At 36.5% G+C, this 12,819-nt stretch overlaps 1 protein-coding gene across 1 annotated transcript in view; it reads left to right on the forward strand.

Annotated features, from left to right (window-relative positions):
• The window catches only part of LOC107737664 (synaptotagmin-6-like), a 43,314-nt gene that overhangs the window by 20,264 nt on the left and 10,231 nt on the right, over positions 1 to 12,819 (forward strand). Inside the window, exons 2-3 of the mRNA XM_016549256.1 lie at positions 11,150 to 11,418; positions 11,880 to 11,995. Of these exons, the coding sequence (XP_016404742.1) occupies positions 11,150 to 11,418; positions 11,880 to 11,995 (385 nt within the window). The remainder of the gene's footprint in view (positions 1 to 11,149; positions 11,419 to 11,879; positions 11,996 to 12,819) is intronic.

Raw genomic sequence — 12,819 nt, forward strand, 5'->3', positions numbered from 1 at the left:
ACATTTGGGCGGCATTACGCAAATATTTCCACATTGTGACGTAGAGATGTGGGGGCGTGTTTGAATGAGGCGTTTTAGCCCGGTCTGGATCAGCCTTCTCTTTTAGATAGAATAAATCCTTTTGTGGGAGACTTTGAGCTTTGTAACTGCAGATCTTATACATGCACAAATAGCTACATAACACACTAAAGAAAAGGAAAAATAGAAATCGCATCATATGACCCCTTTAATAGTTTTCGTTTAGTTAACAATAACAACACTGGTCAATAACATACATTGGTGAATTTGTGAACCAACTGTTCAATTAAATGAATTGTCTGAATGAATTCACTAGAATGAAGCAGAATTATGCTACATGTGAGTAAAAATTTGGTTTGGTTGCGTTACACCGCTACTCATTGGTAGTAGATTGTTACTGGAAATCTATTGGAAAATAGTTACATTTTTACAATTATTTACATCCCAACTCTGCAAAATGACATACAGTGGCACATCAATAATATCAATGTCATTGATTCTCAAGTGTCTTGTAATCCAATGCCACATCAATCCAAACTGTCGTTATATTGAAATGATCTACAGTGTGAAGAATTCTTCAATACTCTTGTGTTTCACAGAAACAAGAACAGCATCCACGTGAGTAAATAATGGCAGGAATAAGGAGGAACTACATATGCCTTCAAACCTGGTCCCAGTTTTGATGTATTAGCTGAAATATGATTCCCCCCCCCCGGTCTATTCTACATTGAAAATGTGCACGCACTTCTCATCAGTCCTAATGCGGCGTGATGTTTCGCCCAACAGCCCCGTGACTCCCGCTGTCATGCCACTGTCAAGTCACGGATCAGTGAAGTGATGCATTGCTCTCTCTAGTGCTGACATGATGTTTATTTCATGTCACAGGCCAAAGGCCAGAAGGAACCAAAGCCCCGAGCTATCAAGGCAACTGATTAGTCAGCAATTTACAAAAAGCATTAATGTTATTTACAAAGGTTTATATCTGCAACAACTGTCTGCTTGACCTTCAAATAAGCCCTGATCCAGTGCAGGCCTGAGGTTGGTTGGTTGTGAATAATGCACATAGACAGTTTTGACAAGAAAGGATGTGAAAAGCTCTGATATTACCTTCTACTGACACTCTAGTTTCTTCAACTTTTATAACCATATAAAATGTGTGTGTGTGTGTGTGTAATTTAAAATCCTAAAACCTTAAAATTGTTTTATTTTTTATAATCATATTTTATATTATATTATTTTTTCATTGATTATTTATGTTGATTAAAAGCAACAGATGAACTTCCAAGCAGCACTAATCATCATGCGTTTCATACTCAATATTTTTCCTACTATTATTTTCTCCTTCCAACAAGCTAAATGTTTCTCTTTTGTGATTTTTTTGCTTACATAAAATATCTATTTGTGCCAAGAGGCCCGTCTGACACATGATATTAATGGCTAAACACAATAGCTTGGCTTTTCAATTTGGTTCACGCACTTTTTCTCTGGGATTCAATCAAATGCTAAACGAAAGCATCTACCCATGTTCCATATTTTTTTTATAAAACAGCAACTTTCACAAGATCAGGCTGGCAGAATCATGACTCATTTTAGCAATACTGTGTCAAGAGAAAATCAGACATAATAGGCTTTTTTTTCCATGGACAGACAGGGCTTACCATTTTAATGCCAGCTGTAGTAAAAAGAAGTGAAACACTAAATGAGCCTAATCTAATTTTACAGCTAAGAAATGAAACCCTGCTGAATTTATTGTGATACGTATTCAGATGAAAGAAGATGCATGGGCCAAATCCTACAAAACTTTATCACGTTTTCCATGTCACATAAATCTCCCCGCGCTCGTATAACGCTCCTGGTGTCCATCCGAAGGAATCTGCCTCCATGATTTCTGGGATGTGTTTTTGCTCTCCATGAAATATCTATAAATTAGGTATATATATATATATATATATCACTCCTGATAGAACCAATTAAAGTCCAGGATATGTGTAATAGGAAGATATGTGTGATGGGTTCAGTTATTAAGGAGATTGTAAATGCTGTATTGGGCAGTGGGGACAGACAGCAGCTCTTTTATTGCCAGCCCACACGGTTAATTGGCACACCTGAATCCACTGCGCTAAAAATAAGCATAACAAACTCAGTCAACTGTCAAATGTCACATATGTGTGATTGTACTTTTTTGTAAAAGAAAAAAGAAAATAATAGTTTGTTGAGCCCATATGGCATCTCCTACAGTATGTCTCAGTTTTGTTTGTCTGAAATGCACAGGCAAAGAAAATGTCTGCTATCAGTATTGCAACAAGGAAAAGTGACTCAAATTTTAAACTGCACCAACAAAATGTAACTTTTGTGCCATATTGAAACTCCAAACTCGTATGTTTTTCTGTCTTCCATAAAACAGAAAATGATTTTAAATACAGATTTTTTTTTTCTGTCAAAAAATGACAAAAACACTGTGAAAATACCACAAAGGTAGTTTATTCATAATTTTAAAAATCAGTTTAATAGCATATAATATATAATATAGTAGTGTACAATTATGTTTAATTAATGTATGTTTAATTAAAATATTACAATTTTAAATTAAATGTGATATAAAAATATATTGTGCTTGAATTTACTTCCAATGTTTTGCATCTGATAGTATCCAAATTCTGCAGAGGAATCCTTCGCTCTGAGGATAAGACTTCACATGACCGACACCGTTGGTGGTTGCTGGATTAAAGTATTATTCCTTCTTCCCCCCGCTCATCTGTTATTCCAATTAGTGTTATTCCAATTTTCTGTTCATATAAAAGCACAAGTGGGTGTATTATAATAGAAGCTCTAAAAATAAAGATGATTATTATTTTACATATCAACCGGGGTTTAAATTAGTCATCAGAATTCATTTTCTCTTCCGAAATGGTTGTTTTAAATGTTGATGTATGCAAAGACCTGAATAAATACTGCAGCCTCACCCCATTAGCTACTGGAGTAAAAAGCCTGAGCCTGTCATAATATTTTTTTCCAAACTGAAGTAATGATGTGCAAGTGTTGGTGTTATAGTATGCTCAGTGTGATATAGTATAGCATATGCCAGTTTAATATAGCTTCATTGTATTTTGTAGTGAGACAGAAACACACAAAGGAGACTTGTCACTGGAACTTGGTGGTTCCTATTTTGGTCCTGTTCAGCAATAAGATGTCTTGTAAAGTACACTGTTCAAAAGTTTGGTGTCAGAAAGATTTTAAAAAAAGTTTTTTGGAAAAAAAAGGCCTCTTCAGCAACAATTATTTGTTCAGAAATATAGTAAAATATTTAATATTTTAGTAATATTTTGAAATCTTATTACAATTTCAGATGACTGTTTTCTATTTTAATATATTTTAAAATGTATTTATTGCTGTGAAGGCAAAGCTGAATTTTCAGCAGCCATTACTCCAGTCTTCAGTGTCAGTCGAGATGCTTAATTAATAGTTTTGCTGAAACTGATACCTTTTTTTTCTTGATAAATAGAAAGTTCAAAAGAAGAGCATTTATTTTTTTGTTTTAGCATCATCTCAATGTAAAAATAAAATAAAATAAATGATCCTACAACATGTTTAATTTGACCATATTTAATTAGACATATTTTGCTAGATCGTAGGATAATAAAGGATTTCTAATCACACGCCATATTAAATACTCAACTCAATAGCTAAACATGGGAGCGTCTTTTATTAAGATACAGAATAACCACTGGTTTATCATTTGTCGTCATATAAACAGCTGGCCACTGTTGAAATGGTCTGCACTGGCATGTTATTGCTAATAGGGCAATGTGGATGTGAGGGTGCACAGCAGCTGTATGTGATTTAGCACCTTTCGCACAGAGGTCTGTGTGGTAGATTCAGATCGATAAACACTTCAGACAATCAAGCTGTGTCGAATAAAGGATGTGAGTTCAGGAATTTAATAGCGTGTGTGTGCATGCAGTCTGTTGCTAAGCCCATGGGAACCATCCTGTGAGACATTCAGGTAGGAGGTGAGCAGATTACTTAGCGTTGTCATGGGACTGGCTATGGCAGCGCTTAACATTATGCTTCACTTCATACATCTTTCCACTGTACCCATGAGTGTTCCTTTCATTTTATTTTTCTCAAAATTGTTCCCACTTCCAAATATTGTCACTCAAAAGTTTTCAGCGAATAAGTGAAAACATGCTTTCTCATAATCTACATTTTTATGGCTAGATTGACAAACTGTGCTAACATTAGGGATTCAGTGCAAAGAAAACAATTGTGTGCTTCCCTTGCGGTCTGGAGGTTTACCAGAGAAAACATACAAAGACAAATAGTCAGAAAGTCCCTTTCAAAGAAGTCGGTTCACTCGGCGACCATATTTGCAATGCATCCAGGCAGCTTTTTTTGGGCATCCAAGACCAAATCCTAACTACTTGAAAGAGGATGAATGAAATCCTGAAACTGCTTGCCACATTCACATTTAAATAACATATTTAATTGGTGACTAGCTCTTTATTTAAAAGGTGAACTTATTCTGCTATATTGTGTGATGTGCTTCTCCCATTTATAAGTATTGTGAGTGCACATTCTTTGTATATATCCAAAGTTTTGTCATGAAATTCTAGATGGTGCAGTACGATAGGTCTAACTCAATCTGACATAATGATATCATCAATGGCGCAGCTGATTGGTACTTTTTGTATCAGCAGCCAATGAGCTTCCTGCTCAACATTCAAATACTTGGCTAGTGCTTGCTGTAGCAGTTGCAGTGCACTTCAAACCCTCCACCTTCCCCAGCTCCACCTGTATAGATCTGCTACGGGGTGATTCATGTATGTTACATTTGGGGGTTATTCATATATATTATATGTGCAGCAGCAGTATTTCTTACATGATCACAGCAGCAGCATTTCAGTGACAACTTGGTTACTGACAACTTGCTTTTATGTGATACTGCGTTCACAGCATAAGGTGTCAGTATAAATACAAGGTGATTAAATATGACTGGTATTTTGCACTGCACACCAACATTTATTGACTGTACCTTAAAAAAAACTTTTATGCATATAGAGGCTATATACTTAAATTTTTCCCCTTCTATTTTTTTCTTTTCTCCATTTTTCCATAATTTAAAGTGTTTGAAGGAAAATAATCTCCTTGATGTTTCACCAGATGTTTTATTCAGGGCGAAATTCCAAAATCATCGCCTGTCTGTATGGTGTATTTGGATATGATTCTGTGAATATAGCATTTTCTTTGTCTCTTGGTTATCATTATCCTTAAGAAACTGTGTCTGTGGAGTTCTGAGCTTTCAAATGTTTTGATGATAGGCTTGTGGTTCTCTTCGTAGACCCTTGGGTTTAGCTTAAAGTCTCATATGAGCAGGATATTCCTTATGGAATAAAATCGCTGTCAAAAATAATCGTACGTAATTCAAAGCATTTGTGTGTCGAATTACGTACGATTATTTTTGACAGCGATTTTATTCCATAATTCCTCAGATTACTTTCACTTACATGGAAAAAAATCTCTTCTCCAAGTCTTCTTGGAGTCTGTCAAGCTCTGGGACTGTGTGTCATTGCTAAGAACATGGTCCAGATGCATCAGATGGTGTTACAATGAATTTATGAATATGTGCCTGAAGCTCTAGGAGAGGCTGTTTACCTCCCAAAGTCTTAGCGTATGAATTCTGCATTGCTCCCAGCAGTCCTTCAGTTTGAGAACCCCGGCTTTGTTTGCTGTGGCGCTCTGCCATTTGGAGATCCAGGGAATTAGGGGATTTGAGATTGCAGTGGAGAAGGAGCTATGAAATAGAGCAATATAAAAATGGCCCGGATGTGGCATGGAGATTTACTTGCAGAGCCGATATTTTGCTCTGTGAAGAAGCAAGGAGAAAAGCTCCCCCTAAAAAGCCTGGGATGTCATACAGCATCATGTGCTGTGATTTATGCTGTGAAGCAACCAACTGAAGAATGTCCTCAAGGCTGCACCTTGATTTTTACACTTGTCCTATTCACTTAAGTCCTCCTAGGAAACACTTGTCCCGTATTCTCTCCCATCGCAACATTTTAAATTCTTGATCAGATTTCCATTAGTTTTATATATTATTATAAAATTTAAATATTAAAATATTTTGTTTATTAAAATATTTAAATAAATAATATATGATAAATATTTATAAATTAGTGGTTCATAATTGGCTCTGTTACATTTTCTGTATGAATAAAAAAAAAAAAGATACACTACCATTCAAAAGTTTGGGATCAGTAGGTCTCTTACCCTCAATAAGGATACATTTAAAAATACAGTAAAAACTGTAATTTTGTAGTATATTGGCAAATCAGATTTTTTTTTTGCCACAATTATTACAGTCTTCAGTGTCACATGATCCTTCAGAAATCATTCTAATATGCTGATTTGTAACATTGTTATCAATGTTGAAAACTTCATATTTTTGAGGAAACGCTGATACATGTTTTTCAGGATTCTTTGATTAAAAGAAAATTCAAACAAACAGCATTTATTTTAAATATATATAATGGTAACATTAAAAATTTCTTCTTATTATTATATGCATTATTATTTTTATGTAGCCTACGTTATAAATGCATCCTTGCTGATTAATACTGCTAATCAAAAGAAGTAATAAAAAAGTACTCTTTTTGAACAATAGTGTATGTATACATATGGTACTGTTACTAAAAATCACAGAGCGCTCTTTACTGAGCTGTCACATTGATTTATTCAAGCCGATGTAATTGATCTTAAAAAAACGTAGCAAGGCTTCAGTGGACTCGGAGGCTTTAGACCTTCTGTGGTTATATTTGCATACATCCTCCGGCAATAGACCCTATAGGAGACAGATTTACACTTTGCAGTGCATTCTTCCACCAATTCCAGCATCGATATTAAATGTAAATGTGTTCACATGGGAATGCAGATCTAGTTCAAAGGCATGATATGACAACCCCTCTAAGCTCTTGCTAATGGTGGCCACTGATTGTGATGCCAGTTCCTATCAGTGTGCTCCCATTGTCCTGAAAATATCAGCTGTCAGAGATGCGTGGGAGGAAGAGAGACTGTGTAATTGAGGGCCGCTGAGTTGGTTTAACACACAGTATCCCCCTGTCTTCCTGATTGCCCTTTGTGTGTGGGTAAATTAGGAAGTGTTAGTACAGTTTTCCATTTTGTTGCAATTTTACCCTGTAATTAACAGAAGGACCATGATTTAATTGGCTGTATTTCAAGGTTCAGATGACCCCTTAATGTTGTTGTTTGTCGCCTGGCGTTTTATGTCCTCACACGTTAATTCTTCATTTCATGCTGTCCTTTGAGCGCACAACAAAGCTTTTTGTTTTTGCTTGGGATTCGATGATGAGAGCTGACAGGGCACGCATCGCGTCTTATAGCTGGGTTTCTATGGAAACCAGGTTACATTGGAAGACATTTGAAGGGAAATTTTTTTAAAAGAACAGATAGGATTAAGTGGCATTGACCCCCTAGGTCTATTTATATAGAGAGAGATCTAGAGAGAAATACGTGCAGAAATACATAAAAAAATTATTTTAAAATACAATGACTTGAATGCACATTTTCTATCTATCTATCTATGTACAGTATACTTTAATATAGCTTACACACACACACACACACACATACAATGTATATGTTTAATAAAAATGCAACACAAAATGATAATAATTTTCAGATAATTTGACCTTTCTGAGTTCAGGTTGTAAAATGTCATGTGGCATCTCTAAAATGTAATGATATTTTTGAATTAATATTTGATGTTATTTGGGAATATGTATTATTATTATATTATATTATATTATATTATATTATATTATAAGTGTGTGTGTATTTAAAAAAAAAAATGTAAATAGATAATAAAAGTCAATGTGGTATGACTACCTAAAACATTGTTATTTATCAATTATTAATTTGTGATATTTGGGGGGGGGGCTTTTTCATTTCATTATATTTCATATAATGAACATACAAAAAAATATGTTAGATGCCATTGACCTTAGTTTGGCTGTTGATGTTAGTCCATGAAACAAGTGAGGCTTTTTTCCAAATGATCGTTCTAACCACCTCAAACTTATGACCTCTGTCCTGGTCGGCCCTGGGAAAAATATACTTTGACTGACTGATTACATTTATGAACCATTATTATAACCAGCGTAGTGTGGAAACATAATCCTGCTGGTTGGCAACCAGGTCCATGGGGAGTCACAGTGTCACACTGTTTGGATTCATTATCCATATCTCAATGGATTGAAGAAAACCCCAGTGCTCACATTGCTTTACTGCCGCATGTCTTCTGTACTGCTGTCTTCATGCTGATTAACAGCCAATTTATCCTTAATGTCCAGCATACCATAAATTGCATACCATAAATGCTCACACTGGGTAATAGCCTTGTTATTTAATTTATTTTGGATGCGAAAAGGATTAAAGTGACATTTTTTGGAAGACATTTGAAGGGAAAACCCTCGGGCCCCAGTTTGTGCTCTGACTCAGTTTCAAAACAAATCTTAATTGAATTTGTGGGTCTCCTAATATTACTCATGTGCTCCAGACATGGCTCAACCCCGGTGAACCCTGTGCCTGAGGAGGAGGGGGGAAATTAACAGCCCCCTCCTTTCATGTGCTATCTCATAGGACAGCATGTTCTCGTCTCTGCTCCTGCAGCACTGGGCTGGAAAAAGAGTGCCAAGAGAGGCTTATGAGACGGGATACAGGTTCCACAAATATAAATGCTGGATTCATTATGCATCAGAGGTCGAGGTTGTATTTTCAGGATGATAGCTATATGGAGAATAAATAAAAGCAGGGCTGCGTATCTAATTGGAAGGTGGAGCTGCAATCCAATCCACTGACCTGTGCTTTCTTATACATTTTATCACTAATTTTATACATGATTAAAATTATTATTTAACCACACCCCGAAACTGCCACATCAGCTTGACATTATCACCGCTGTCCAGCTGCACAGGCTAGCCAAACTTATTAGAAATCAAAAGACAACAGAGGCAAACCAGTGGGAGCCACATTTAAGAGTCTGGATCATTTCGAATGAAATACATTTTATCACTAATTTTATACATGATTAAAATTATTATTTAACCACACCACGAAACTGCCACATCAGCTTGACATTATCACCGCTGTCCAGCTGCACAGGCTAGCCAAACTTATTAGAAATCAAAAGACAACAGAGGCAAACCAGTGGGAGCCACATTTAAGAGTCTGGATCATTTCGAATGACAAAACAGAAGCAATATGGCAGCATTTGAATGTGGAAATCCTCTGAACACATAAATCCCTGGACCTAGAAATTTCATATCCACTCGGGATAAACCCTGAGCCCTTCAAATGGACACTTTAGAGAAAGCAGTTTACAGAATTTACAGAAAACCCTTGACAGCTTATTCACATGAATCGGGGAACTTCAGCAAAAATACGGCTTGTAACATCAAAAACTATTAGAAACTTTAGAGAAGCTACATCAGCACTTACAGTATGATGCACTGCAAAATAAATAAATAAATCATTAAACCAGTATATTTGTCTTGTTTTCTAGCAAATATCTAAACATCCTTAAAGCAGGATGTATGAAGAAAATTGTTTATGCCTGGCAGGGGCGCTATGGTTTGTGGGCCCCATGAACGGCATATTTACTCGGGCCCCCCTTGGTAAAAATCGAGTTCCCCGCAGTTAAAAAAATCGTGGTCCGGGGGTCCCCCTCATTTGAAATCACGTTTCCCCCTCTAGGGCCCCCTCTAACGCTGGGCCCTTGGAATCGTCCTAACCTGGAATATTCCACACAAATATTCAGCAGCAAGAACAGACAATGAGAATCAACACAGATAATAGGGAATGTTTCCTGATTTCTTAATCTCCAAATCAACATTACAATCATTTCTAAAGGATTATGTGACATTGAAGGCTGGAGTAATGGCTGCCGAAAATTCCGCTTTGACATCACAGGAATAAATTACAATATAAAATGTATTAAAATAGAAAACAGTTATTTTAAATGTAATAATAATTTAATATTATTTCACAATATCACTGTTTTTAATATATTAATTGTAATAATATTTCTCTATATTACTGTTTTTAATGTATTTTTGATCAAATAAATGCAGCTTTGGTGCAAATATATATGCCTTTTTATTCTGTGTGTATTATAAAATAAATTTTTTATATTTAAATGGCTACCAAAGTTTTGATTAATTTCTCCAGTTCTGCATTCTGACCTTGATTCTTCTTTACTTTGTATTGTGTGCTTACAGTAGTCACGTAATGACAAACGACTTGGCAAGGAATGAGGAACTGAATGAAGAACAAAAGTTCTAAAAGACTCTAAATTAGATGTGGCCCCGAGTCCTTTGAACTGTCAGTAGAGATTTATATTCCATTTGAGCAAGGACACATTGTACACTCCTCAGGAAGCCCAGGGAGATCCTAGCATGCATTATTTCAAATAAATCAAACCAGTCTAAGCAGTGGGTGGAGAATGTTGGGATAAAAAAAAACGCAATCAGTATTTCTTACTGTGCAAACACACCTCAGACGGAAAATAAAAATGAATTTAGCCGCCTCAATATTATTGCTATAAAACCTATAGAACCTGTATTCCTATAGAGCTCCCACATGAAATGACAGATCTCCCTTTTCTTTTAAATTAATGTTTACATGGTGCTTGTCAGCAGTCTTTGAGCTTCTCCAGTCCATTTGTTCTATTGCAAGCAAATTCTCTGTAATCGTGAAGAAATGAGTTAGGGCTTGCTTTCCGCCTACATGCATAAGAGCCATTGATGGGTGAAAAGCTTTGCGGTGAGAGTGCTTGATATTGCTGCGGCATATTCCGCTAACATTGTTCCCTTGGAAATAGATTATAGGCCTGTATCTGTGATAACTTTAATTACATTTCATCATTTCTGCACTGTGTGATTGTGAGTGTGCTTGGTATCAAATTCAGTGTTTGATTTGCAGAATATTACAGTAAACGACTCCATAGATAAGAGTCATTGCTCATTTGACCCTTCTAATGCACTCTTCTTGTCTGTCTCACTGTTTTGACCATCTGTTTGTCCATATTGTGCGGCCCATCGCTTCCGCCCGGCTGTAGACATCGCTGTTGGCCTCCCCATCGGTGTGATAATAGCGTGTGGCTTGGCGCTGCTGTTGCTCGCTGCATTCGTCTCCTGGAAGCTGTGCTGGGTCCCTTGGAGGAACAAAGCCCTCTCGTCGAGTTCTGCGGCCCTCGCACCTGACGACTGCCCCTCGTTTCATTTACCGTCTCTTCTGCCCAGTCCTCAGCCGTCTGAGGTCACTATGGCGACTGAGAAGGAAAAGTATCCTATGGCGTCGATGGGCTTCCTGGAGGCAGCTGTTAAAATAAGTCACACCTCTCCCGACATCCCTGCCGAGGTGCAGCTCTCCATGAGGGAGCACTTCCTGCGCCGTACGCAGCGCATGCAAAGACAGACCACAGAGCCAGCGTCGTCCACCAGGTAACTGTGCCAAATTACACACATACACTACTGTTCAAATGTTTGGGGTCATTAAGAATTTTTAATGTTCTTGAATGCTATATTCAAAAATAGTAATATTATGAAATGTTATTACGATTTTATATATATTTTTTTTAAATGGAATTTATTCCTGTGATGGCTAAGTTGAATTTTCAGCATTATAAGTCTTCAGTGTCACATGATCCTTCAGAAATCATTCTGATTCTGTTTTTTATGACATAATGCTTACCCATCAGAGGTCCTGTTCTTTATTTTGATATATTGTATGTTTAGATATTCTAGCAGCCTGAGAGTTTTGTGAAGATGATCAAAAAATGCTGTAAAATAAGTCACACCTCTCCCGACATCCCTGCCGAGGTGCAGCTCTCCATGAGGGAGCACTTCCTGCGCCGTACGCAGCGCATGCAAAGACAGACCACAGAGCCAGCGTCGTCCACCAGGTAACTGTGCCAAATTACACACATACACTACTGTTCAAATGTTTGGGGTCATTAAGAATTTTTAATGTTCTTGAATGCTATATTCAAAAATAGTAATATTATGAAATGTTATTACGATTTTATATATATATTTTTTAAATGGAATTTATTCCTGTGATGGCTAAGTTGAATTTTCAGCATTATAAGTCTTCAGTGTCACATGATCCTTCAGAAATCATTCTGATTCTGTTTTTTATGACATAATGCTTACCCATCAGAGGTCCTGTTCTTTATTTTGATATATTGTATGTTTAGATATTCTAGCAGCCTGAGAGTTTTGTGAAGATGATCAAAAAATGCTGGCATTGTATGACGAGTTGCATATGTATGAAGAGTTCAGATGCAAGAGCCTCTAAGTGCCGTTTGAAATTTTCTTCTAAAACGAGCATTTTCCTCAGCCTCCTATGTTTATGTTCAGTTATTTCACTTTAATGGCAATGAAAAGAACCTATTTATTGCCATTAATGTGAAATTACTGAACCTACACATAGGAGCCTGAGAAAACTGCTCATTTTAGAAGAAAATTTCAAACGCCACTTAGAGGCTTTTGCATCTGAACTCTTCATATATATATATATTTATAAATCATACAGAATGAAGTTTTTTGAAAATCTAAAAATTCAGAAAGTTTCCTGTGAGGGGTAGGTTTAGGGGTAGGGTTGGTGTAGGGCAATAGAAAATACGGTCTGTACAGTAGAAAAACCATTACGCCTGTGGAGAGTCCCCACAAGTATAGCAAACCAGACATGTGTGTGTGTGTATATAATATATGTATATTATTTTAA

This window comes from Sinocyclocheilus rhinocerous, unplaced genomic scaffold (assembly GCF_001515625.1).
Source record: "Sinocyclocheilus rhinocerous isolate Xijiao unplaced genomic scaffold, SAMN03320098_v1.1 scaffold72, whole genome shotgun sequence".
NCBI lineage: Eukaryota > Metazoa > Chordata > Actinopteri > Cypriniformes > Cyprinidae > Sinocyclocheilus > Sinocyclocheilus rhinocerous.